This window comes from Idiotropiscis lumnitzeri, chromosome 18 (assembly GCF_059441095.1).
Source record: "Idiotropiscis lumnitzeri isolate Australia: NSW breed Sydney's pygmy pipehorse chromosome 18, RoL_Ilum_1.0, whole genome shotgun sequence".
In the NCBI taxonomy this organism is placed as follows: Eukaryota; Metazoa; Chordata; class Actinopteri; order Syngnathiformes; family Syngnathidae; genus Idiotropiscis; species Idiotropiscis lumnitzeri.
Window position 1 is genome coordinate 474,470 of NC_142408.1, and position 26,378 is coordinate 500,847.

A 26,378-nucleotide genomic window follows, 5' to 3' on the forward strand; every position below is an offset into this window, starting at 1 on the left:
AGGACGCTATGTGGAGCCCAGCCCGCCTCCGGAGGTGAGGCCGGAGCGACTCCCCCCACCCCCCAAGCCGTCAACCCCAAAGGCAGGCAGGCACCCCTGGGCAGGTGTCCACCTCGCTCCTCGGCAATTCGCTTGGACGTTAGCTTGTTCGGTTTCCGAAGGAGTCCAGGCGTTGCTTTTCGGCCCGGTCATGATGAGAGGAAGGCGGGCGTGTGAGGAGGAACATTGTCGTCGTCGTAGTAGTCATTCACTTTGTGTGCCGAGCTAGTGGTTAACCCCTCGGTGGTTTTAGCTTCTCGTCTGTATGTTTTTTAAATAGTCTAAACAAAAACCGTCCATAATTAATTTCCTCGACGGACAAGAGGAGCATCCCACTTTTATTACCCGCTGTGAACGACCCACAACGCGGACTCGATAGAGCGAGCGAAACCCGGGCAGGAGTCAACATGTTCGAGACAAGAGGAATCCCCTTCGTGGTTCTCGACGTCGTCTGCCTTGTTTTAGGTATGTGTAAATGCTACTCCGGGTCCAATTAAGCGGATTGTTGTCTCAATATAATCGGTTGTGACAAGCCGAAAGTCGCAGCAACAGCAACGGCGATAACTTAAGACTGCTTTGCATTGCATGCAAAAGTGTCGACTGCAGAGTCACTTGAGCGGACGTTTTGAGGCCAGAGTTGAAGAGCAGCATCGCACAATTTTTCACAAATGTAGTCAAATTAGAAGGAAAAAGTCACAGTTCTAAAAGGAATATTCTTCCTCACGGTAGAAATGGATATATTACCAGACGAAAACGTTTAATTTCATGAAAATAAAGTCAGATTCCAACAAAAACAGATGTAATATCACGAGAGACAAACAATAAAATCATATTATGAGGGGAAAAGTCCATGTTAAAAAGCCGTAATAAGTCAAAACGTGTAATTTTATGAAAATGAAATATTATTCTAACAGAAACACTTTCGAGAAGGCACAATTGTACTCTTAGGAGAAAAGTCACCATGTGAAGAGGAATATAGTTCCTTCCCAGCTTTAATGCAATGGAAATGGTAATAAAAGCAAAAAAGAGAAGTTTCATAAGAATGAAGTTATATTATTCAGAGAAAATGTGTTCTAATAATAAGAATAATGTTATGATCCTACCTTGTTCTCGTGACATTACAAAATTCAATACAACTTTATTTGTATTGCTCATTATGACTCTCCCATCAAAATCTTTACTGACTTAATTCTCAAAATGCTTTTTTTTCTTGAAACATCGTAGGTCCTGTGTTATTACATAAACGACTTCATTCATTGCAGTATTAGGACTTTTGTTAGAATGCTACTTTTATTCTAAGAATAGTCTCACAAAAATAATTTCCCCCTTCTTATTATTGTATAAATCACTTCAACGTTAGTCAATCGCAACTCGAAAACGTGCTGTACATAAAGCTCAAACATTAGGCAAAGTAGTAAAATAGGAATAACATTCTTTTTGAAAAAAAAATCGACTTGTTTAAAAACATAAAACCAGTTGACATCCTGCAGCACCGCCATGGATGATTGTTGTGATGCAGACTGTCTCGTAGCTAAGCTAGAATGAATCCGTGACTTTTTTTTTTGTTACATACAATATGTGATGTGATGGGAAGGTGTGTTATCTTGAAATGATTGATTTCTTGATTAATGAATCCAAATAGTGATTCATACTTTCTCTGTGTGTTGTTACGGATTGCATAAGAAAAGCTTTTTATTGTGGCTGACTCATGTTGAAAACTCTACCAAACATCTGCCGCACACACACTTATGCACGCACACACACACACAGCCTGCTTCTGTTTCTCTCTTAACTTCCCTGGCATTTCAGCTGCCACGTCCAATCAAACGGCAACAGCTGAAACGACTGTCTTCCAATGGGTCATGCGCTTCTGCTTTTTTTTTTTTTTTTCCCCTCCACGCCGGAGAATGCGCTCCACATTCGTGTTGAGTTGATTTTAGGCCATCCGGCGTTAAAGGGGCAAAAGACAGCGAGAAATCACAGCACCGGGACTTTGGACCCGCTTGCATAAGAAGCTTTCTCGCTGCTCTTTTATCAAGCAGGAGCGCCGAGCTGACGAGCTTATCACTCTGTTGTTATTATGTCACGCACATTGTAAAAGGTTGATTTGGCCTAAAAATACGATTAATCCTTTCCCCGTGTGTAGTAAACACACACAGGGTTTGAATTGAACCCTTTGCCCCACTTCTCAATTCTTTTCGGTAACGCCCCCACGAGCAAGAAGAAAACAATTTGCGGCCCCGCCCCACCCCACCCCCCACTCGCCGCTGCAACTATAAATAATCGCATTTTCGTTGCAAAACAAACCGACGCCGTAGAGTTAATACACACAATGGGCAAGGAGAGCGCCACTGCCAACTACTGGAATGGATGTGCAATTACATTTTATTGGAGTACATCAAAAAAGCATGCTAACCAGGGTCACACGTGCCCCCCAGGGGGCCCCGCCCCACTATTTGAGAAGCACGGCCTTAGACAAACACATTTACAGCAATAAACTGCTCATGCAGCGGTGCCTTAATTGGGAGTTAAAAAATTCCTGCGGTTCGCATGGTTCATAAGATTATGAAAGAGATTGTCGAGCATGACATTATTTTTGCATCATAAATGAGCCTCCGGTATAATATAAGCGCATATGCTCATCAAGGTGCAGTAATGTTGGTCTTTTCTTTGCACAGGATAAAGAATATATGCCACTGAGTATTGTTGTGTGCTTTGTCTGCAAAATGTCAAGTCATTTAGTGCTAGTTTGTTTCTGAAAATGGTTTTATGGATTTAGTGATTGAATTTTCTTTCCCTGTGACCATGTGTCCTCCCTCCGCAGGAGGCCTGCCCCTGGCGGCCTTCAACCTGGGTAAGATCCGTCCCTACCAGAGGGGCTTTTTCTGTAACGACGACAGCATCAAGTACCCTTTCCACCACAGCACCGTCACCTCCACCGTGCTCTACACGGTGGGATTCTCGCTGCCTATTAGCTGCGTAAGTAGCAGGCCGGGCCAGTCAGCCACCGAAGTTTCCTCGTTTTCGATCCAGATCCGTTAGTGGCTCAACACGACGAGGATGTCCACTTAATAACTAACAAAATATCCAAAATGAATTCCCAGCTCGGCCCACAACCCGTAACAAAAATCACCTTCCGTCTTTCTTGGCGTGCCCGCTTCCCTCGACGACGTGTTTGTCATTGAAAGACACCACAAAACAGCTTGTGTGTTTTTTCTGGCAAAAGCTTGTGATGGATTGTCAGGAATCTTTTTGGATGCATGAGTCACTGCTGATAATCATCCCATGGAATATGCCGGAAGTCTTTTTTTTTTTTGGAAGGGTTACTGAAGCTTCCTGACAGCAATTCCGTCTCACGGGAAGCACGGATGACCGATTCAATCCGTCAAAAAATCTGCTGGTTTGTGGGACCTGAATGGAGTTGCAGGAAGTGGCGACTTCCTTCTCTTAACACTCAAAGCACTAACATCAGCTTTTGGCCAGCATGCAGCAGCGTCGACGTCTCCTGGAAGATGCAAACACAGCATTGCATCATGGGTAGAGCTAACCTGACATTTGTTGTTTTCTTTTTTCTCTCTCTGATTGCTTCTCTGCTAGTTGGACTCCCGTTCGCAATTCTCACCGCGCAACACAAACCGTTCCGCCGAGGCTTTTTCTGTAGTGATGAGTCAATCAAGTACCCGCTTAAAGAGGACACCATTTCCTATCAGTTGTTAGGAGGTGTCATGATTCCTCTCACAATACTCACTGTAAGTGCACCCCCCTCAAACCCTTTTTCATTTATTGATTTTTTGTTTCTGTTTTATGCTTTTTACGTTATGACCTAATGCAGTTGTTCTCAAACTGAGGTTTGCATGAATAAATGATTATTGTATCATTTAAAAAAAAAAAAAAAGAGAATCCTCCCTTAGCTTTTGGCCAACTTAGTGCTGAGCAAATTGCATTTTTTTTCCAATAATGCGCTTGGATTTTTGGGGGGGAATAAATGAATTCATTCACTTTGACTGTCAAAATATGACAGCTTTCTTGGAATTTTGTCCGACTGAGATTTTATCTTAAAAAAAAAGTCATTTTATATTTGAACATGAACTTTTTTCCCTCTGAAAACAGAATTAGTTTTATTGTGTACTAGACTTTTATCTGTATAATTCTTATGGCAGACGTTAATTGGCGTCCCTGGACCTGAAAAGTTTGTCCTAAGGCACCGCCGTCTGTGAAATGAGTTTTTCCCTGCTAACAGCATGTGCACATACGGCTCATATTTTCACAATCTAACATTCAAATGACGTCACACTCACCTTAGTTGGCAAATACTGACTTTGTGTGTTACAAGGCCTTTGAGCTAAAAGGGTTTTTGTTGAATTCTTTTCGCACAGTCATCTTTGTCTGGAATCCATCCAACCTTCTTATCGACAAGGTTACTTGATATAACGCATGTCTCCAAGAAGTGCTCACGTGTTGAGGTCAAGTCAGGCGAAAGTAGTTCACTGTAGCGGACGATAAAGAAGAAGAAAAAAATGCAAAAAGAAATTGTAGCAGACGGATTTGAAAAACTGCCAAGACCCGTTTGGGGCGGGCAGTGGTGGAAGTTTAAACAGGAAAAGAACTCAAAAGAACTGTTTGAATGACACGAAAAAAGAAGTAAATCGAAAGAGCGAGTCGTAGAGAAATTGCTACTTTGTGTTCAGAGCCATTTGTTTGCGCCGAAATGTTGAGCGAAAGATGGCAGAGAAGCCAACTAAGAGCGAGCTGCTTCCAAGTTGATTATTCTGCTGATGAACATTTTGAAGTGGACATCCTCTCCGTCAGTTGGCCTTGTGTGCTTTTCTTGCCCTTTCAGTTTATTCATGAACACTTCTAAAAATGTTCACACCATGTCCAGCTTGGAAAACAAGTGCTCCCTTTTCCCACAGCGGGGGGACTGACTGCAATGTGAATAACTCAATTCCGTGAATAATTCATGCTCCCATAAAAAGTGAGGACAAACAGCCGCCTCTCTCAATAATTGAAAGCATAATTATACAACAATCTGCGGACCCAAAAGACTTCATCAGAATTGCATTCCGATGAGCAAAAACGTCGCAGAAGCGTAGCATTGTAGCTGCGAGATGAAAAATGGCTCGGGATTTGAGGTTTCCTCATCCCAAACGGGGGTTGCATCCACGCTGGGGTAATGCGGGAAAGATTTTGCAATGTCCAGATGAGTCCGTTGCTTTTTAATGCTTTGTTTCGTCCTAGTTTGGTGAACTAGCATGATCCAAACTGCAAAAAATGGCCACTGCCAATCTCAAATTTCTGTGATCGGATGAGCGAGGGTGTGTAGGCCAAAACGGCACAATTAGTTGACCTCATAAAGAGATGTAATAATACAATAAATATAATTGAGGCAAGAAAATGCTGATGTTTTTTTGGACACTTTACAGAAAAATGAGAAGTTTTTCCATGACTCAGTTAAATTCGCGACGATGGACCAAATAGGATGGAAAGTGGCATTCTTGCAATATTCAGAGGTGGAAATACTAAAATCAACAACACCCTTGTTACGTTTCGTCTCATTTCAAATGAGAATGCGAGTTCATGTTTTTGATGGTGACCCTTTGCTCTGTGGCGACAGATGATATTCGGCGAGTGCACGTGCGTATACCTCAAGCGCCTGCGGTCCAAGTCGGCGTACGGCAGCTACGTGGCGCGCGTCTACAAGGCAGTGGGCACCTTCCTGTTCGGCGCCGCCATGAGCCAGTCGCTCACCGACATCGCCAAGTATTCCATCGGCCGCCTTCGGCCGCACTTCCTGGATGTGTGCGAGCCCGACTGGAAGGCGGTCAACTGCTCGCTGGGCGTCTACATGGAGGATTTTGCTTGCACCGGAAACCCCGCCGTGGTCAACGAGGGCAGGTGAGCTTGAGAACGGAAATGTCACAATTGTAATCGCAAATACAAATGGCTTATTACCGTCTTAGAAAAAAGGGTCGATACTCGTATTTTCTCATTAGCATATTCGGTATCGGAGTAATCCAAAAGTAATTACAAGTAAGCCATTTGAATGACTTTATTCCGATACTTGGATGATGTTACAAGCTATATTTTTTAACATGGAGTCACCGTATCGGGATACATTTTGAAAACCTGCTAATAGTTGAGCGATTTGTCCTCCCCAAACGTAAATGGATCGAGTCACGTGTGTTATCGGCATTGAGCAGCAGGAAGCCCTCCCCGATGAGAGGATGTGCAGCTTTTCTTTCATTTTGACCACAGCAATAGTGAGGAGGGAGGAACCAAAAAGAAAAAAATCATTTGGGGTGGGGGCATGATCTGGCAAGACAACGCATCCCCTCCTGGGCTTTAGCCACATTTCCAGGGCGTGGCTGCCTGACTGTTGGTGTTTGCTGGAGACAATTTTCCGCCACCTGCAGCGCGCCGCACTAAGTAAACGGTTTTATGCGTCAAAACATCAGCTGATTGTAAAACAGTCAAGACGGGCAGCAGGCGAGGGATCGTCTTACTGCAACGCGACTCCTCCTGCGCTTCCTTTCAAACTCTCCGGCAGAGGCCGGCCTTCAATATAAAGTACACTTTTGTTTTGAATATATTGAAATGAATGGAAATCACGTGATGCCTCTTTTGCCATTTGCCAGTAGAGGCAATGTTTGAAGTCAAATTTTAATATGAAGGATCATGCCGGTGAAAAAAAAAAAAACTTGAGTTAAGATCAGAACTTAGATACGTCATCTGTAAAAACGGTCTTAAAAGCCAATTTTGTTCAGACTTCCAAGCCCGTGCCGAGCAGCCATGCTACACATGACAATACCGTCTGTTTCCTGTTCTATGGTTAGCCTCACTTTTCCAAGGTGTTCCTAAATGTTTTGTTTTTACAAAATTGCAGGTTGCCAAAAAGGCGACGGTTTTAATGTGAATCTTTGTCTTCTCATCCTAGATTGTCTTTCTATTCCGGCCACTCATCCTTCTCTATGTACTGCATGCTGTTCCTGGCGGTAAGTATTTGCACGTACTTGACTTTGTGGAGAAACGTTCGCTTGCATACTAGGGAAAATGCAGAAAAAAAAAAAATGTAATAGCCAGTACTTTCCACTTGCATGTAACATGGACTCCATATACAAATACAGTAGACGAGTTCAGAGTTTAAAAAAAAAAAAAAAAGTTTTCTTAAAACAGGAACTACTTGATCTTGTGCGGTAAATATGGGAAACATGAATAAACTTCCTGTGAATGTTATCCACAGTTCTGAATCTCAACAGTGCTGTTCAAATTTCATTTTTGTGATACGAAAAAATTAGACCAAGATAAATCATTCCCATTTTTTCCACCATGAATGCAACCCAACAAAAAAATAATTTTGAGAGGGGAAGTTAAAAAAACAAAATACAAGTAAAATTTAAGGTGAAAGGAATTATGAAGCGGTCGTGTTACCGCAAAGCATTAAGCTTTGGGCACGAAAGTAAAAATGTAAGGAAAAGCCTGCGAGAAGTTCATTTTAACTGCAGGGTGTGCACACTTATGCAACCTCATCTCATATTTTACTAACCCTGTTGAAATTATTTTCACTTAAAGTTGTACTAGGTATCGGTCAGAAGGATGGTGGAAAAGGTTTCGAAATGATTTATCCCAATCTCATTTTTTTCCTATCCCAAACAGGGAGGGACATGCCCACTTTTTATAGTCACTGTTATAAAAAGACATTTTATAAATATTTTGCTCCACACTACGGTGCTGACAATTGTTGCTGTTTTGTTTGTGTGTGTGCGCACGCATGATGTTAGCTGTACCTGCAAGCCCGTATGCGTGCCGAGTGGGCTCGCCTGCTGAGGCCCACCATCCAGTTTTTCCTGATGGCCGCCTCTGTGTACACGGGGCTGTCACGCGTCTCCGACTACAAGCACCACTGGAGCGACGTGCTCACCGGCCTCCTGCAAGGGGCGCTCATGGCCATCCTGGTGGTGAGCTGAATACGCATTTAACTTGCGTTACTAACCCAAACATTCTCTCAAATGAATTTGATCATGGAATCAAAGCCAAAATTCCATCTTTGCGCGTCCCTGCAGGTGTTTTTCGTGTCCGACTTTTTCAAGCGGCCCCTGGAGGCCTGCAAGGAGGCCGACACCCCCCACGCCAGCCTCCAGGAGACCCCCACTAATGGAAACCACTTTGAAAGTCCAAACTAAAACTTGGCATACTTCTGTCGCCTGCATGTCGAGTCCATGCACCTCAGGCCTCTTCTTTTATTAGATTCAAATGCCTTTTAAATGTGCTTCCAGCGACGGATGCTGGCTCAAGACTGTCCAAGAAGGGCGCCATTTTATCTACTGAGCCGGTGGGAAGATTGTACTGCATGCACCCACTGGTGAAAGGGCGGAGGAAAAAGGGTAGAAGAGCATTGGGGTTGGAGACCACTACTGTGTATAACCTGTGAATGTAAGCCTGCTTTGTGCATTTCTTTGCTGGGAGTCGATCTGCTTTCAAGCTCCCACTGAGGTTGTAGACAACTACTGCAAATGTGGCACTTTTCTCTGTGATGCCTCCATTTGACTGCTAAGCTGCTGCTGCTGCTGCGTAAGCCAAAACCAGTTGACAGAAATCAGGGAAGGAATCTTAAGGCCTGAAAAATAACACTAAACCCACAAAAGTATTTGTATGAGTTTGTTTCATCTGTATGGCAACGACACAGATTTTTATTGCAAAAAATAACAAAAACAGGACAATAAAGCCATATCATGTGTTAACACTAATGAAATATGATGTGGAGAGGAGTCATTTGATTACCATCAAAAATTGAATCGAATGCTGTCGGATGAGAGGTTGCGGGGAGCCAAAAGGTGAAGCCGCTCATGTGTTGCAATTACAAATAGAGACTGGCAGCAAACACAATGTCCCTTTTGATCTTTGTGATTCCTGCAGGGAGACAAACAAAAGTTGATTCATATTTATTACCTGACGTGTACGCACTTCATATCATAAGATCGCCGTTTGTCAAGGGAAAAAAAAAAAAAAAATTGGTTACATAACGACTGATAATCTCTGCCTGACTAAAACATTGTTTGTGGAGTAGGTAGGTTTAATTAAGCATCAAATGATTCAATCTTATGGACATGAGATCATCTGTTCACCAACAAGTTAAAAAAATAAATAATACATTCATCCCGACGATCCACTTGCTTACCTTCGGCAAACTTGTTCTCCAGCTCCGTGTTGCCGATGGCTTTGGCGGCAGAGCACATTTGTCGCAGCACTTCCTCCAAACGCCGCATGCATCGGATGATGCTTCCTATTGCGGAGGACACGCAAACGCGTCACCACACAAAATCACACAGAAAGAGACGTGCGGACGGCGCGCGGCGTTGCCTTCGAAGACGTCGGTCATCTTGCAGATGTGCGCAAAGGTGGCGCCGTTGGCCCACGCGTAGACCACGTCCATGAGGTGAGGCTTGAACGAGCCCAGGTAGGTGTCCTCGTCCACCTCCAGCTTGGCGTCCGCCGACACCTTGGCGATGCGCTTGGCGCACTCCTAAAATGCGCCGCAAGAACACGTGTCAGCGAGCGACCCGGTAGCGGGCGGGTGGAGGCTCATCCCAGGACGAGATCGTACCTGCATTTGTCTGAGGGGGGCGGCCAGTTGCTCCGTCAGTTTTGGCATCTCGCTAGCCTGGATTTATAATGAAAAAGGATTAGAAGACTCCCGGTACGTTACATTTGATAAAAACGTGATGAAATGCTTGGCTCTGTCACTTGAAGCTTTTGTTAATTTGACCCTGGATCATACTTTTTTTTAAATAATTGACAAAAATATGTGCTCAAACAGATTTAAAAATGATTCAATTGCCACTTTTTGTTCAAATGGATTCAATTTAATTTTTATATACGGTACATTTTTACAAACTAAAAGACGTACGTTTTCCTGGAAGACGAAGCAGGAGAGCAGCGCGGTGGCTTGTTCCACCGACAGGTCGTTGAAGAGGCCGTTGAACACCATCTCTGTCAGCAGAAGCTCGTCAGCGCTAGACAAAAGAAAAGGAGTCCGCAAAATGGTCTCAATTCGGAGATGGCAAGGTCCACCGACATTGAAAAATGGCGGCCCGCCTTCTAACCTGCTAATCTCGCAGGCCACCCGACCCTTCACCTCGATGACATCAGATGGGCTGGCGAAGCCGAGGCGCCGCAGCACTCGCTTGCGGCATTTGAGCTTGTCCATCTGCAGCACGGTGCGAGCCTCCTTGAGCTCGCGCTTAGCCGTGCGCACGGCGCTCGCAATCTGAAACACACACACACAAATCGCAATTTGGCTCGTTTTATATAAAGTTGGGCAGTGAATCCATTTGAATGCAATGACATTTTTTTTTGTAATTACTAAACTTGCATATTTTGTTCATATAGTGTACATTTGTTACACTAGAAACGAAATATTTTTGTCTTTTCGTTATTTTTTGGTATAGTTGGCAGTAAAATTTGTGAATTTTTTTTTTTACTGCTTTTAATTTGTCACATCTGCAAAGGAAAATGTACGTTTGCTATCCTGGCCTAACGTTGGAGAAGAAAGACATTTTGAAAACGTTGCTTCACCAGAGCTTTCTTTTCGCACAGCGAGTAGACGGCCTCCAGGTTGGGGTCGCTGTGCAGCGGGTGCGAGTACATTCGGTGCTCGAAAGCCTCCACCTTCTGGATCACCTTCTTAAGCCCCGCGTCCTTGATGCCCATGTCGTCCACGGGATCCAGGAGGGGGATTCCGTCAGGGAAGCGCCTCTGCACTTCCTGCATTTCAAAGGTAACGATGCGGCGATGATCAAACCATTTGCACGCATTGATGATCGACAAGTTGGTTGCTACCTGGAGGGACTTGAGCATGAGCTGGCGGTTGTCAAAGGGTCTCAAGTCTTTGGGGATGTAAAGACGCACAGAGCTGATGGACGTCAGCAAGTGAAGCATGACGGGGACAACCTACAATCCATTTGGGCATGATTAATCACATTTGTAATTGTGTTCAATTGATTCGACAGCGAAGGTAACAAGGTTAGGCGCTGTAGAGATGGGAGGCGTCATGCATTTCACCGCTGCCGGTAAACGGGGAGCATGACCGTTACATAAACAGGCTGCGGTACTAATCGAAAGAGGAGGAGGGCAAAAGTTTGACGTGGAAACGCGAGGCAGTCGTGCTCATCACTCAAGCACCGCGCCTCTCGTTAGTAAATAAAAGCCACTTCTGTTAAATGAATGAAAATCTTCACACTATACCTGCATCTCTCCCGTCGTGCCCGGCGCGGCGGGTTTGGCCGCCTCTGTGGCCGCCTCCTTGACGCTGTCCTTGCTGCAGTGCAGCAGCACCTCGGCCACAAAGAGCGGCTCGGCGTCCGTGCAGACCTGCGTGCAGCGAGAACAAGCGTCGACAAGCGCCGACTGCAGGAACGCCACTCCAAATCATGAGGCCTCACCTTTACGTTTGACTTCCTGGAAAAGTTGACGACAACGCCCCAGCCAAAGTCGGCATCTTCATTTTTCACCTGTCAGACAGTAAGAAAGATTGCGTGAGTGCTAACGAGCAGTTAGCATGAGCACGAAGCACGTGCTGGTTGCTCACCTTAACGAGGCGTCCGGGTTGCAGGAAGGGCAAACAGTATTTGGGCTTGTGGATGAACTCCTGGATTTCCTTTCCCAGCTTGGCCAGCTGCTGGCGGATCTTGAAGTAGGTGACCACGCTGTCCTCGTTGGGGATCTCGATAGCGTTGTACTCTTTCTCCAGCTTCTTAATTCCTGGGAGGGACGGCAGCCGTTACGGGAAGCGTCCCGCCGCGCATACATCCTCGGGGAGGCGAGCTTACTCTCGACGACGCCGGGCAGAGCTCGGTAGTGCTGGAACTGGTAGAAGGATTTCTCCAGCATGTACTCGGGGTTGATCTCCTCCACTCGCAGCAGATTGAGCACCATGTTGTACGTCAGGTGGAAGGCGCTGTTCAGCGGGTCCGCCGAGCCCTGCGTGGCAACATCTCAATGAGCGCGCGGCAAAGCCAGGTACATCTCTGAGGCGACCATTTTAATGGAGACATAAATAACAGCCCGCAGACGTTTAGCAAAAAGGTCCAAAACAGATCAGTGGAATACAATGTATGTATTTTAAAAAGATAAGAAAGGTGAATAGAGAATAAAAAAGAAGCAAAATATAACAAGTGGAGAAAAAAAAGAATTACAATTTACATGTATTCTGTTGCATTCAAATTCTTTTTTTTTCACAACGAGCGTTTAGACAAAAGTGGAGTTTAGTCCAAACTAAATTTTCCTTCGTGTAAATGCATTAAAGTGGTTTCAAGAGAGCAGAACGGAATTTACAACGGCAACAGAAAATATCACAATTTTATTTCCATTCAGAGTAAGAACTATAAAAGACAAAGACAATGTTCAGCCTCAAGGTTGGGCTCAATTTCTCCAGTATAAGAATTTGCACGACAAATAAACAGCGACGTAAAATATTAAATGCACAATTGTCAAATAAAGACAAAATAATAGTAACAGAACACAACATTGTTAATTACTGCCCAAGTACACTTCCGGGGGATGTAACCTTTGAGTTTGGTGCATCTGCATTTAAACTTCATGCTGACCTTTGCATCATTCTACTACGTGCCGATGTTCAAGATGTACATGTTGGTTTGAAGTCACCATATTACCTTAAGGAGCTGTTTTCCCACAGACGGACTCATCTTCTCATCCACCATGAAAATAACAATGCCTCTGTCGTCCATTCCTCTCCTGCCCGCACGCCCAGACATCTGGATGTACTCGCCTGAGGTAATCTACGACAGACGCGCCGCAGGGAAACGACGTTTTGAATTGTCTTTTGTTTTGTGCAACAGTCTTATTGAAGTAGGACTGACAAGCAAAATTTGGAGAACTGTCTGCACGAGAGTGCGAAAAGGAGCTCAGGAAAACGTGCGTCAAGATTGAGGAGGGGGTAAAACTGTTTAAAAAAAAAAAAAAGATTGGTAACAATCTACTTGCATTGGGGCCACAAGATCCAGCCGTTGGTTAAAAAATATTTTTTTAAAAAGTGCTGCAACCTGTGTGAGGAATTAGGCAGCATTGGTCTGTCAAGGGCCAGAATAACGATGAAAAAAAAAAAATACAATAATCAAACAAATTTACTTCTTTAATATAATACAATATTTATAAGGGCTCATTTACTAGAATTGCATGGTGGTCAAAAATATCCTTGTGTTGCTGTGATAAGTCCCTGTCAGATGGGTCACTTATTACACAAAAGCACGTGTGTGTGTGTGTGTTAACGTGAGTGCCTGCGTGGAGCTTTGGCAGCGTTCAGCACCACCAGATGTTCCAAATGCGCTTCTTGGAAGGCGGCTCACATCTCGATTCCTTTCCCCTCGAGTTTGGCGTGCGTCTGTGTGCGCACGCGTGTTGTGATCAACAAAACGTGGCCCTGAATGTGCTGAGTGGATTTGGGATCGGTCATTCCGAGAGGAGGTATTAAAAGAAAAAAATATATTTAAAAAAAAAATAAGAGCTTAAAAGTTCATGTCATATTCTCATTTTACTCGTACAATATTCTTATTGTTTTATAATTAAAATTGACTCAAACCTTTGACTAATGCTTTTGTAAAATGATTAAAAACTAAAATAATGATATAAAAATTGTTTTTAAAGGATGCTGTTCAACTACAAAAATAAAGATGAGTTGACTTGATCATTGGACTATAATTAACTAATTATTTAATACATTTTGACCAATTACTTTGTATTTCATGGAAAAAATTATTTTAAAATAAATGCATGTTTTTAAAATGGAATCAAACTGTACCCTCGAAAATAATATAGAATTGACAGCCATAAATGCATTTTTTTTTTGGGGGGGGAGTATTTTTTTCTTCTTGGAAAAAAGAAAAATGGGTAAACCTCCAACAAATGAAATGATAGAAGGGGTCATAAGTGGCCCATCGCACTTTGATAGGACGTGTGCGTGTGTGCTTACAAAGCGGTAATTCTTGCCATCAAACTTGCGGGCGCTGGTGAAGAGCACCGTACGCGCCGGCATGTTGATGCCCATAGCGAAGGTCTCCGTTGCAAACAATGCCTGCAATGTGGAGACGAAGGCACCGTGAAAAGGACGTCATTCCAATCATCTCCATGACGAGCACGAGTGCGCTGACGATGTCGCTACCTTGATCAGGCCTTCCGAGAAGAGGATTTCGATGGTTTCCTTCAGGATGGGCAGAAGGCCGCCATGGTGGATGCCGATGCCTCTCTTTAACAGCGGCAGCACGTGCTCCACCTGACCAACACCATTTTGTTTTTCCCCCCCAATCGTATAACATGAGGTTTCCATTTTAAGGCGGTTCGCACCTGAGGAAGCTTCTTGTCCTCGTCTGACAGGCAGTCCACCGCGTTGTTGAACACTTCTTCCACTAGACGCTTCTCCTCTTCTGCAAGAAATAAACAAAAAGAAAATACAGTGAAAACTTTGACTTGCCATGACACCATTTGAACCCCCCCCAAAAAAGCTACATTTTTAATTAAGAACAAAACAACTGCATTTAAATAAAAATACAAAAAGCACAAGAAGGGAACAAATTGTTTTTTAAAGTGCGATCAACATTCTAAGTACTGTCGAGTTGCAACTTCTTCACGTTAATCGTGACAAAATGACTCCAGTCTGGTGGAGAAAAATGGCTGCGTCACGTAAAATCGGTCCAACGCATTATTACACCCACTCCCCAGGTACCAAGCACATGCTACGATCTGTTAACGATCACATCCATCCCAAGCAGGTTTAAAAACAAAACCGCTCATCGAGTTTCCGCCACAAAAAAAAAAAAAAAAAAGTTCTCGTGTTGGAAAGAGCAGCAAAACCTGGCCCCTTTCGCCGGGTACTCTTAACTTCCTCTCAAATCTCAAAAATGTTGTGTTGATTGAAGACTCTAAACTGGAGTGTGAATGCCAAGTTGGCCAAGAGACTTGCAAAAGGCTGGCGAAATGTGCAATATGCCATCAAGAACAGATGGCAACACATTCAAAAAGTCTTCATGACGGAAAAATATATTGGTCTGAAAAACACTTTGAGACTATAAACAACCGTAACCGAGCACACGTACTTGTGCCGCTGCAGAAACTACTTCTTTAAGTCGTGTTCCAAAAGTTTGCATCGTATGTCGCCAATCGTAGTCAAGTCAGTTCTCTTGAGCAAAAAAGAGCCCAAAACAAAATCAAGTCAGGCCTCATTCATCATATTTGTGTCCCATGGAAATATTGTTTGTTCTCACAACATCATAAAACAGAAAACATCCTTTGGTGTATTGTAATGAGTCTTCTCAGGGATTCGGCCGGGACATTTTTCCCACGTGAGGACTTTTACGACTGCTTGTTTCTCTCCCCGTGAGAAGTTAAAAGAAAACAGCATGATTTCTTCATCAGATAGGATGATGTGCAATAATGTTATTTTAGTGGAACCCAGAGGAGCATACCCTTGTTGAAATCCAGCTTGGCCACCTGCAGAGCATATGCCTCACATTCCTTCTTGCTGAAGCTGAAAATGATGACAGGCTGGAAGTTCCTCTCCATGATCATCTTCACAATCTTGAACACGCTGGACGGACCTGAGGACGCCAAATTCCTTTAATGGCCTGAATGGATTCACATTGTGTCATTTTAGACCTTCTACTCACCTTTTGTTCCCCCCTTGCGTCCTTTTGGGTCCCACTTGCCACCCGCATTGCTGCTCCCAGAATCCCCTGCGTCTCTCAAAACCTGCATGGCTGTGTTGAAGTTGTCCTCCCTGAAGTCTCCCTGACGCAACGCAAATAGGCTTGAAACAATGCAATCCCATGGATAGCTTGTGAAATATCATTCAAAAGTTCAGATCAATGAACATGAAATCTAAAATACAAGTCACAAAATGGGCTACAATAACATAAACAAAGTTAATTGGGGCAGAAATAGGGAGTTGTTTAAGTACAATACAAACAAAATAAGCCAATTAAACACCATAAATATAAAATCAAAAATTATACTACCAACAAAATAATATAAGAAAATGGTGGACGTACGGTTTAAAAAAGTAATAAGGTCATATAACAAAATGGAAAAAAGACAAATGTGCTGTCAATTTTAAATACAACAAAATTTGAATTTGGCAAAAGCAATGTGCCGGTTAAATTCATTTAAAAATTAAGAAATTATACATAAAATGAATTTGTCAATTGTGTATATTTGGGAAAAAAAAAATGGGATGATGTGAAAAAACAACCAAATACATTCATTATCTCTGTGAACCACTTATTTAAAAAAAAACACACTCTAAAATTACAATCGCGGAAACAAATAGAAATTAAGAAAATGCACAAACAAAACTGGTGTGTACAATAAAAAAAAAAAAATCTAAGTTGCGCTATCCTTTCATTTAGTCACTAGTGATGAGTACTATGATAGGTTGCAAGCAAAGAGTCGTAGTCGAAACAATGTGAAATGAAGACTGAGCCTTCAAGAGAAAGTTTTGCAAATGGCTCCTCTCTTACGTTCTCATCCACGACAAGGTGGAGTCCATCGCCTCCTGCTGGGAAAACGTAGTGCTGCAGCGGTGTGGGTCGGTAGTCTGTGTAAACCACGTGGCACGGCTGCGAGAAAAGTGCCAACACACCTTGTAAGTTGACACATCATACGGCTTGAAATGATCAAACATCAGCAAATATAGAACCTGCTTATGAAGGTGACATATCCACTCGGCAAACTGCCTGGCGTTGGGGATGGTGGCCGACAAGAAGACGTAATGCACGTTGTCCGGAAGCAGAATGATGGTTTCCTCCCACACCACGCCACGCTCTAAGAAAAAAATTAAAATAGGACAAGAGTCGAACCGAAGCATGCAAATGACAGCAAATGGAGGCTTTTCTTTCACACACCGGCGTCTCTCATGTAGTGGATCTCATCAAAGACGACCCACGCCACTTCCCTCATGATCTCCGAGCCGCGGTACAGCATGCTCCGCAGAATCTGCCATGGCAAGGAGGGCAGGGGGGGGGGTGTTATTCCACTTGCTGACTTGCTCAATGTCAGATGGCTTAAGTGATATTTGAAACATTTCCCACGGTTTGGCTGCGCATCAAAATTAGGGCTGCTCGATGATGGAAAAAAATCTCACGATTATTTGAGTAATAATTGAAATCACGATTATTCAAATGAATTTTTTGGAACAAAATAAAAAAAAATGTTTAAATGTAAACAATATTTAGACAAATCGAAGTTCCTTTTAGACTAAACGTTTGAACCCAAGTCATTTGCCAAATTGAGGGAGGGACTTGCTGCCGATTATTGGGCAGTTTGACTTGGGACAAGGTCACATGGGTCAATTTGAATCAGACAAGGAACCTTATTACAGTTTTTGGGTCACTTTGACCAAGACCACGGTGGAAGGCCCTTCACATGGGTCAAGTTGACATAACAGCTGTTCCTTAGTCTTTGTGTCAGAAATGGAAAAAAAAAAAATCATAAATATACTTGAGGTTAAATTGCCCCAGAAATATTAAGGCCGCTCCCTTGTCAATTTGGCTCCGGCAAGTTTCCTTATTCATTTCAGAATAGTTATCCGAAGGAAGAGCAGTAATGCTCACGTAAGAGGAAGGGTTCATTGATGATGGCGACGCACCTCCGTCGTCATGACGAGGCAAGAGGCGGTGGGGTTGATGGTGACGTCACCCGTCATCAGGCCCACGTCTTGAAACTCCTCGTACATTTCCCGATACTTCTGATTGGACAGCGCCTTGATGGGGCTGGTGAAGATGACGCGCTGCTTCTCACGCAGGGCCATCGCGATGGCGTACCTATGGCGAAGAGACAAAGGAACAATTTTTGCCACCGCAAATACTTCTGGAGGCACACTGAGGCTGATGGCCGATCCTCACTCGGCGCAGACGGTTTTGCCGGCGGAGGTGTGCGCGGAGACGAGCACGGACTGGTTGTTGTCGATGCACAGAATGGCCTCCCGCTGAAAGGGGTCCAGAATGAAAGGGTACTCCTGTTAAGACAAAGTCATACGCTCAACGTTTGAAACGCGACCATCAAAAGTTTGCAAAACACTTATTGAAGGAGATTTTATTAGGTAGGCATAAGTCATGTACAGCCAACTCACATTCAAAGCACAAACTTTGTGGTTTTACATTTTATGAAAGACTAAAACAAGACAACAAGATGCATGAGCAGCATGAATACAATTTGTCATTATGCATTGCAACATTTTTTTACTGTTCACAGTGCGCAAGGGTTTGTGCGTGATGTGCATCCGCGACGCAAGTCACATTCGCCTTACACCTTTGACGTTAAAGTTAAGAGCGTCGTTTTGTTTTGACACTTTTATTTAACAAGTAGTTTGCACTGATGTGATCGTTACTGTTAAAATGTTACAAAAAACATGGCCCGTTGCCATTATTTCCTACGGGAACATGCATTTGTAAACCAATGTCAATATACCTTTGCGGCATTTCCAACTCGAGGTTTGAGAGGTTTATATTCATCACTGGCAGGCAAAGCAACCTGTCGGTGTAGAGAAGAAAAGAAAAATCACTGTTAACTTTGCTCAGCTCAATCAAGGCAATAAATCCACTTGTGTGACTTTCCTCATGTGAGCAGCCTTCAACTGTTCCCACTGGCTCCACTTTGACTTGGGGCATAAATTCTGCAAGACTGAAGAAAAATAGAGCATTAAAGTCAACCTTTGATGATTCACAAATTCAATCTTTTTGGCACCATGGATTGGTTTCGCATATAGAAATACAATTAAGACTGTTGCATTTCTTGGCTCCGCAGACCTTTCTAGTCTTGGAACAGCAGCAGACCAATAAGAAGCAAGCCCTCTTAAATTGACCGATTGGAGGACAAGATACCAAAAAAAAAAAAACATGTGGTGGGCATTTAGTTGACTTCAATATCTATACCTCAAATCAGAGTAGCAAAGTTGACTTGTAATTTATTTCCATGGTAAAATTAAGTTTGGGTTTAAAAAAAAAAAAAGAAGGATGTCGATTTAAATTGATTTTCCTTTTCATAACATAGGACCATAAATTGATTCTTTTAATATTTTTTCCACCCATGAATTTACGTGACTTCATCAAGTCACGTTCAATAAAGCGCACATGATGAATGTAACTACATTGACTTCAATTCTTAATGTAAATATTAATATTTTTACCAATCCACAGATTTACAGCTAGAGGGTCGTACAACATTGTTTTTTTCTGAAAATGCCTTCCATACCAAAGTCAAACTGGTACTGCGTGAAATTCTTGATGGAATTGAAAATCAAAGTGAATTATAAAAATAAATAACTAAATCAAATCGGGCCTTTGTGTATATGAACCAAATCTATTTTGAAAATTTGACTGGCAACTCAGCCCTAGTTAAAATTCATCACTTTAAGTGCTTTCCTGTAAGCCATTTACTTTTATGAACAATGTTTTAAGATTAGTATAAAAATACATGACTTCTTGGGATCATATTGCGGATTGTATTTAGAGTTTTAATTGTTACTACCGACATTTTTGTTGTCCTCAATTCGCAGTGGGTCTTGATCCCACCCTCGCTTGCGTTGCCTGTATTGTCACCAACTAGTAGCGTATGTGCCACAATTCATGACATGACGGCTGTCTTGTGCTCAATTAAACGCCATGATGAGATATTTGACTAACTTGAGGTCATTAGCAGAGGCCGTGTCGAGGCGAGCTTTCTTCCCGAAGCCCACCTCCTCTCCTCCGTCACTGTCAGGCGGCTCCCTCTTGGTCTTGCCAACCGAACGAGCATCGTGGTCAGTATTTAACCCATCTGATTTCCTGAACAAGAGACAATTTCATTTCAACAACTTAATTCGACATCTCGCAATTTCGCGAGCCGTTATGTCCACTTGATAGCGCACGTGAGGCTAGCTACACGAGTCAACGCTCATTCCCATCTTAAAACGACCCCTCCCCCTCCAAAAAATAAAATAAAATAGATGAAAGACGCCAACACAAAGTTTGTAGTTTACTTCGTCTCTACAGCGACAGAGGCCGGTGGCTTGTTGCTCGTAGTGGGCTTCTGTTCGTCGTCAAACACGCTGAATAAATCTCCAAAGGGGTCCGCCATGGTTGTTGTAAGACACCCTTCCCACAATGCAACGCGGGAAAGGAACGTCAGCTACGGTGGCCGTGTGGCCCTAAAAACGTTATGATCGGAAGTCAAGCGTCGCGTGAGTCGTTGAGTTTTTTTGTTTTCGAAAGCACACGATTATTTTTTTCTTTCGGCGACCGTGGGTGGATGAATGGGCGGTAAGAAGAAGAAATCAAGCTCGCCGGCGGTCGCTGTTACCGCGAGCCCGGCGGGACCTGCTGCGGCATCAGGCCGGGCTAGTGCTCCTGCGCTCGGGAACGGTTCGGCGGACGAACCCAAGAAGCAAACGGGGAGCAGCAAGCTAAACAAAGCGGCGAAAGACAACAAGTCTAAAGGTGATATTAAACATCCGTCGGCCCATTTGCGTCCTGAAAATCATGACCTAGCCTGGTTTTATCCTTTAATATGTTTTCCGTGGTTCACTAATTGCAACCCAATGATGGCCATCGACTCACCAGACACAACATTAGGTACCGAGTATCGAGTCTCATGCATGACAAGTCAGTCAAGTCCAGTCTTAAATAACCTTTGCCAAGCAAGTTCCAAGTCATATCAAATTTGCGATTTGTATCCCAGTCACCTTTGCTCTAATGGTCATACGTTTTACAAATGGACATCTTTTGCAGCCCCAAAGACCTACAGTCTGGCCAACACTGCCCAGGTGGACACGGGTGGTGTGTTGGACAAATCCATCTTGAAAGTAAGTGGTATTGTTAATTATGATGTCAATGATTTCTGGTGCACGTCTTAATAAATGTTGCGCGCGTGGCGATGCGTCTACTGCAGGTAACCATCCAAGTTGACCTGGAGAAAAAAATCATAAAGCTCATCAATGACTTCCGGCAGGAGAATGGCGACAAAGGGCCCGTGTCGGGAAGACTCACCAACAAGAAACTTTTGGTGAGGTTGAACACAATCACAAAAAAAAATCAAAGGAATTGAAGAGGTTTTCTGCGACAACAATGTCGGATTTTACTCAGAAGATTCCGCTTTGTTGTGTATGTAGGATTTGTACACAGCCCTGCAGAAGTTCAAATTCAAGCGGGAACATATCGAAGAGGCCATGAAGAGCAGCGTGCTCTATGGCGGTGATCTCCACTCTGCCCTCGACTGGCTCTGCCTGAACCTTGGAGACGGTAACCTTGCGCATGCTGTACGCTCTGAGGTCATCCTTCAAGCTTGCTCCGTGTAACACGTTGAATTTGCAGAGGAGCTACCTGAAGGTTTCAGCCAGCAAATGCAGGAGGAGAGCCAGAGGAGCAGGCCCAGGTTCCAGCCTCCCGTCCGACCGCGATCGCCGAGCCCCGAGCTACCCAAAACGCCCCCTCTCAAAGACGCCATCAAGGTGTGCGCTTACAAAGACAGGAAGAAGTTAGTGTCCTGCCATGCATCCAAACCGTATGCGTGTTTTCCAGGCGTCCGTGAAGGATGATGACGCACGCATGAAAGATTGGATCTTAAGGTACGCCGAGCAGGGCGGCGATGAAGAGGATGACGATGAGGAAGAAGGACAGAAGATGTCGCAGCGCAAGCCGGAATTAGAGAAGTTTGATCCGGTAAGAAAAATTTGAACCATGCTCAGTTTTGGGATTATACAATATTAGAGCATGCTTGTGCTTTTTTTTTAATTCAATATGGAGGCTAACCTGACAACAAATGAAAGCTGCATATTCGCTCTAGTATATTCTTGTTAAACAGCTCTTAATATTATGACTTTATTCCAGGAAAGTGTATAGACTCCTTTTTTTTTTTTTTCCAAAATGACAATTACAGTTTATTGAATATTGAAACGCTTTTGTTGCCTTTTGTGTTTTGCATATTTCACAAACTCAAGTCTGAACTCAATGAATTGATTTTTGTAATGCAGAACGACAGATATTTGATCCTGACTGCTCAGCTATACGATGCTAAAGAAATGGCAATGGCGGCCAAAACCAAAGGCGACAAGGCGGCTCAGCGGATGGCGCAAGACAGAATACGCATCATACAGCAAGGTTCTACATATTTTTCTGTGCGTTACCATTTATTTTGTAAATATTCTAAGTTCAAGAAACTCTCTGGATTTTGACCAAAATGTGTTAGAAATGAAGCCACTGGAGTCGCACCCCATTTTCAACGCTGCCATTAAAGTGGTGGAGACGCCCCAAAAGGAGAAGATGACGCCATCTGCGACTGAGGACAAAGATGGAATCGGTTTCAACTTGTTTGAAAGGGCAGAAAAAGAAACGCCGGCAGACAAAGGTAACACTTACACACCAACATATAACACACGGGTCGCACGTCTTTTTTTTGTTGTCTCTTTTTGGGCTGGCCGGTCAAGTTTTTCTTTACCGAGAAATGTAAGAGGTAGGCTTGTCGTGATATTAATTTCTTTCTATTATTTTTGTTGTTGTTGTCTTTTTAATACCCTGACAACCATGTTGCCACACGTGCCCACATAGTCATGCAACCGAAGAAGAAGAATGAGCCAAAGGACGTTCGGAACTTTGACTACACGGCCCGCAGTTGGACAGGCAAGTCCCCTAAACAGTTCCTCATTGACTGGGTGCGCAAAAACCTTCCCAAGAGCCCGCCGCCGGCCTTCCACAAAGTTGCTGCGGGCAGATACTGGAGGTGCAAGTAAGTGATGCTTTTTTTTTTGGTCTCTTGGTTTTGGTGTTTTTTTTCATAGAATTTCTTTTCCATTGACTCAAGAGTGCGAGTTCAGAGGACGGAGGATGTCTTGGAAGTTTGTCCGACCATCCTGACGGAGGACGGCATGCAGGCTCAACATCTGGGCGCCACCCTGGCACTCTACAGCCTGGTTAAAGGACAGGTAGTTCATGGTCTTTACCAGCAGGTGGTGCTCAACTTCACTGCATGACTTCCTGTTTGCACTTGAATGCGTTTAATTGTCATTGAAACGTGTACTAAATTGATTTCATCGACCCCCTCATCTAATAAATCATTAAAAAAAAAAACCAACTTGCTCATAATGACATGAAATAAAACCATTCATATGTTGTCATATCGAGGGAGACGTTGTTGCTGATAGCATGAGGGCTAATGAAAATGAAAAATGAAAATCAGCACATTACTGCTTCAAAGGCTGAGTTTTGTTTGACTTTATTTCATTTGTATTCATATGATCGTTTGCTTAGTCGGTGCACCAGCTCCTCCCCCCAACCTACCGGGACGTGTGGCTGGAGTGGCGGGACGGCGAGCAGCAGCAGAAAGAAGAGACGCGCACTGCCGCCAACAAGCCCAGAGACCAGTTCATCGCCCGACTCCTGACCCGTCTCAAGCAGCAGCAGCAGCACCACCACCGCGAGCTGGAGTCCCAATCCGACAGCCAATCGGGGCTTGGCGCCGCTGCGGAGGAGGAAGCCGAGGACTCCTGGGAAAACCTGGCCTCCCTTGATATTGTGGAGAAAGGAGGAGGGCCTGAAGAGGGCAAGATGGAGGGAAGGAGAGGCGAGAGGGAAAAGGAAGGAGCGCTGCGGACGTCAAGAGAACACCTCATGAAGCTCAGGACGTCGTCTCTGGCACGGAGACTCCTGGTGAGACATGCGCAAGTCTACACACCCCTGCTTTCCAAACTTTGTAAAACTAAACTATTTGGGAATGCTTTCATGAAGATGGCAAAACATATTCAGATTGTATTTTTAATATGCATTTTGAGATGACATTTTTTAAAGACTTTTTTTACGTGTGTCCTTCAAGGCGGAACGAGAGCAGCTTCCTGTCTTCCAGCACAAGCAACGCGTCCTGGAAGCTCTGCGGCGCCACCGTGTGGTGGTGGTGGCCGGCGAGACAGGCAGCGGCAAAAGCACGCAGATCCCGCAGTTCCTCCTAGACGAGCTGCTGCTCGGAGGGGAGACGGCCCGGGCGTGCAACATCGTCGTCACGCAGCCCCGACGAATCTCTGCCATGAGTTTGGCCTGCAGGGTTAGCCAGGAGCTTGGCTGCCAGGACGGGCCGGGCTCAAAGGTGAACTCTCCTTTCGTTTGCACACAAACTCAGCTAAATATTAAGGTCAAATGAGGATTTATAGGAAACGCTAATATTTGTTTCTTTCCATGTCTTAAGTCGTCGCTGTGCGGCTACCAGATCAGGATGGAGAACCAGTCGGGCGAGTGGACTCGCTTGTTGTACTGCACCACCGGAGTTCTGCTGCGAAAACTCCAGCACGACCGGCATCTCGGCACCGTGACGCACGTCATTGTGGATGAAGTAACGCAAACGCCCCGGCAAAAAAAAAAAAAAAAAAAGTCAATTGACATGACAAATTTCCGCAGGTGCACGAGCGCAGCGTCCAGTCCGACTTCCTGCTCACCATCTTGAAGGACGTGGTCTCCAGGCGGGCAGACCTGCAGCTGATCCTCATGAGCGCCACGGCCGACTGCCACAAGTTCTCAAACTACTTCAACCGCTGCCCCGTGCTCAACATCCCAGGACGGACCTTCCCGGTGGAGGTGAGCATACTTTGATCCAAATATTTGCTACTTTGGGATCTGTAACTGGATGACTTTAAAAGTCTTGGCCTGGATTGGTGAGTGACATGGGTGTCAGCGAAGGATCTTGTAGCGATGGCTGCCAGTGAAGCAGTCTGCGTGTTGAGTCACTCATTTGGCGTATTTGTAGAGTGTGAGAATTGTGTAGTCAAGTTTGTTGATGAAAAAGTTTTTTCAGTTTTCGTTATTTTGTTTTGAGGCAACTATTTTTTTTTTCAAGCTTTACAGAAAATTATTCAAGGTATTGGATGAATCATTTTTAACTTGAATGTTATTTGATAGCATTTTGGAACATTTTCTTTCAGGTGTTCCATTTAGAGGACATTGTGGAGGAGACGGGCTACGTCCTTGAGAAGGACTCGGAATACTGCCAGAAGGGCCTGGAAGAGGAAGACGAATTTAGTGTCGTCGTCACGCAAAAAGGTGGAAAGACATTACAGCACCAGGTAAATGTCCGCCGTCGTAGCCGTGACGTTGTCGCGAGTCGTCTTACTGACGGGATAGAAGCGTCTGAAGTGGCCGTCTCTGTTTGGGTGGATTCTCAGGAGCTGATGGTGAGAGATCAGTCACTAGGCTGGGATTTGGGTCCTGACCTGGACCACTTCAGCAGCAGGACTCGCCAGGTGCTGCAGTACATGAACCCCAACAAGATCAACATGGAACTTCTGGTGGAACTCATCAGTTATCTCGGTACCACATTAACGTTGGCTAACTGAGCTTCTTTACTTTTAAAATATTCACCAAAAATTGAATTGCAATTTTAAAATGGATTGAAATAATCCAATACCTAAGCGGCAAAAAATGGAAATGGTTGTCTATAAGAAAAACTCAAGTCTTTTTATCTTCTTCTAGATAAAGCGCCACAATTCACAGCACTGGATGGCGCTGTTCTGGTCTTTCTGCCGGGTCTGGCTCACATCCAGCAGCTGTTTGACCTTCTGTCCGCCGACAAGCGCTTAAAGGATACAAACAGGTCAAGTGAGCACACAAATGCAACTTCAAGTTAATTTGAGGCTAAAAAAACCTTCATAGGTACAGGATTGTCGCCCTGCACTCCACGCTGTCGTCCAAGGAGCAGGCTGCTGCCTTCATCGTGCCCCCAGCTGGCGTCAGGAAGGTAAGGTACCTCCAGAAAAAAGGTTTGAAAATAGGAGCACCACAAATCCTGCTTTTTTTTTGCCTCTTTACTTCTTAGATTGTGCTGTCCACCAACATCGCCGAGACGGGCGTGACCATTCCCGATGTTGTGTTTGTCATTGACACGGGAAAAACAAAAGAGAACAAGTAAGGAGGAATGGACACAGTGCACTAAGTGACTCCCTTTAAATCTAAAAATCAAATGAAATAAATGCAACCTTTCATGGAGACGCTTGTATTAGAAGAGAAGTACAATGCGCGTCATGTGCCGCGTGTGGTTCAGGTACCACGAAAGCAGCCAGATGAGCTCTCTGGTGGAGACGTTCGTGTCCAAAGCGAGCGCTCTCCAGAGGCAGGGCAGAGCAGGACGCGTCCGCAACGGCTTCTGCTTCAGACTCTACCCTAAGTTCAGGCAAGCTGGTTTTGAATTGATGGAAATTCACCAAAAATCCTCTTATGATCGATTGTTTCTCCTCAGATTTGATGCATTTATGGACTACTCCATTCCTGAGATACTTCGAGTGCCTCTGGAGGAGCTCTGTCTTCATATTATGGTAAAACAAAATG

General features: G+C 44.2%; 3 protein-coding genes and 1 long non-coding RNA gene across 5 annotated transcripts in view; 2 read left to right on the forward strand and 2 right to left on the reverse strand.

Annotated features, from left to right (window-relative positions):
- On the forward strand, positions 1-9,193 carry plpp1a (phospholipid phosphatase 1a). 2 transcript variants are annotated; one of them, XM_088281060.1, is made up of 6 exons: positions 1-504; positions 3,637-3,788; positions 5,654-5,934; positions 6,974-7,031; positions 7,818-7,994; positions 8,100-9,193. In XM_088281060.1, exons 1-6 carry the CDS (start codon positions 447-449, stop codon positions 8,217-8,219), a joined length of 846 nt encoding a protein of 281 aa, XP_088137186.1. In that variant the 5' UTR covers positions 1-446; the 3' UTR covers positions 8,220-9,193. The 2 variants fall into 2 exon arrangements, with proteins under 2 accessions (XP_088137186.1, XP_088137185.1); XM_088281059.1 differs by lacking the exon at positions 3,637-3,788 and adding an exon at positions 2,864-3,018 and having other exon boundaries at positions 7-504.
- On the reverse strand, positions 2,862-4,467 carry LOC148318789 (uncharacterized). The gene is made up of 2 exons (XR_015839723.1): positions 4,338-4,467; positions 2,862-3,544 (listed from the first exon to the last, which is right to left on the reverse strand). It is a non-coding gene; the product is annotated as an uncharacterized LOC148318789 (long non-coding RNA).
- mtrex (Mtr4 exosome RNA helicase) lies at positions 8,694-20,218 on the reverse strand. The gene is made up of 27 exons (XM_088281052.1): positions 20,060-20,218; positions 19,725-19,865; positions 18,656-18,723; positions 18,511-18,572; positions 17,946-18,058; positions 17,690-17,864; positions 16,947-17,037; positions 16,742-16,866; positions 16,563-16,661; positions 15,714-15,834; positions 15,513-15,644; positions 14,395-14,474; positions 14,213-14,323; positions 14,024-14,125; positions 12,708-12,833; positions 11,865-12,015; positions 11,624-11,796; positions 11,478-11,546; positions 11,281-11,406; positions 10,876-10,986; positions 10,612-10,800; positions 10,140-10,303; positions 9,944-10,049; positions 9,641-9,697; positions 9,397-9,559; positions 9,215-9,319; positions 8,694-8,946 (listed from the first exon to the last, which is right to left on the reverse strand). Exons 1-27 carry the CDS (start codon positions 20,155-20,157, stop codon positions 8,894-8,896), a joined length of 3,111 nt encoding a protein of 1,036 aa, XP_088137178.1. The 5' UTR covers positions 20,158-20,218; the 3' UTR covers positions 8,694-8,893.
- The window catches only part of dhx29 (DEAH (Asp-Glu-Ala-His) box polypeptide 29), an 8,294-nt gene continuing 2,072 nt past the window's right edge, over positions 20,157-26,378 (forward strand). Inside the window, exons 1-21 of the mRNA XM_088281051.1 lie at positions 20,157-20,516; positions 20,808-20,881; positions 20,968-21,081; positions 21,188-21,317; positions 21,390-21,526; positions 21,597-21,737; positions 22,049-22,175; positions 22,264-22,422; positions 22,623-22,800; positions 22,876-22,996; positions 23,322-23,720; positions 23,884-24,150; positions 24,250-24,393; positions 24,459-24,635; positions 24,980-25,120; positions 25,220-25,364; positions 25,527-25,647; positions 25,707-25,791; positions 25,870-25,958; positions 26,095-26,223; positions 26,290-26,365. Of these exons, the coding sequence (XP_088137177.1) occupies positions 20,333-20,516; positions 20,808-20,881; positions 20,968-21,081; positions 21,188-21,317; positions 21,390-21,526; positions 21,597-21,737; positions 22,049-22,175; positions 22,264-22,422; positions 22,623-22,800; positions 22,876-22,996; positions 23,322-23,720; positions 23,884-24,150; positions 24,250-24,393; positions 24,459-24,635; positions 24,980-25,120; positions 25,220-25,364; positions 25,527-25,647; positions 25,707-25,791; positions 25,870-25,958; positions 26,095-26,223; positions 26,290-26,365 (3,138 nt within the window). The 5' untranslated portion in view covers positions 20,157-20,332. The remainder of the gene's footprint in view (positions 20,517-20,807; positions 20,882-20,967; positions 21,082-21,187; positions 21,318-21,389; positions 21,527-21,596; positions 21,738-22,048; positions 22,176-22,263; positions 22,423-22,622; positions 22,801-22,875; positions 22,997-23,321; positions 23,721-23,883; positions 24,151-24,249; positions 24,394-24,458; positions 24,636-24,979; positions 25,121-25,219; positions 25,365-25,526; positions 25,648-25,706; positions 25,792-25,869; positions 25,959-26,094; positions 26,224-26,289; positions 26,366-26,378) is intronic.

Coding starts and splice junctions, on each gene's coding strand:
- plpp1a (XM_088281059.1), top strand. CDS start 447: ATGTTCGAGACAAGAGGAATCCCCTTCGTGGTTCTCGACGTCGTCTGC. Junction 505..2,863: donor CGTCGTCTGCCTTGTTTTAG/GTATGTGTAAAT, acceptor CTCCCTCCGCAG/GAGGCCTGCCCCTGGCGGCC. Junction 5,935..6,973: donor GCCGTGGTCAACGAGGGCAG/GTGAGCTTGAGA, acceptor TTCTCATCCTAG/ATTGTCTTTCTATTCCGGCC.
- mtrex (XM_088281052.1), bottom strand. CDS start 20,157: ATGGCGGACCCCTTTGGAGATTTATTCAGCGTGTTTGACGACGAACAG. Junction 14,324..14,394: donor AGGACAAGAAGCTTCCTCAG/GTGCGAACCGCC, acceptor GGTGTTGGTCAG/GTGGAGCACGTGCTGCCGCT. Junction 9,320..9,396: donor GATGACCGACGTCTTCGAAG/GCAACGCCGCGC, acceptor CCTCCGCAATAG/GAAGCATCATCCGATGCATG.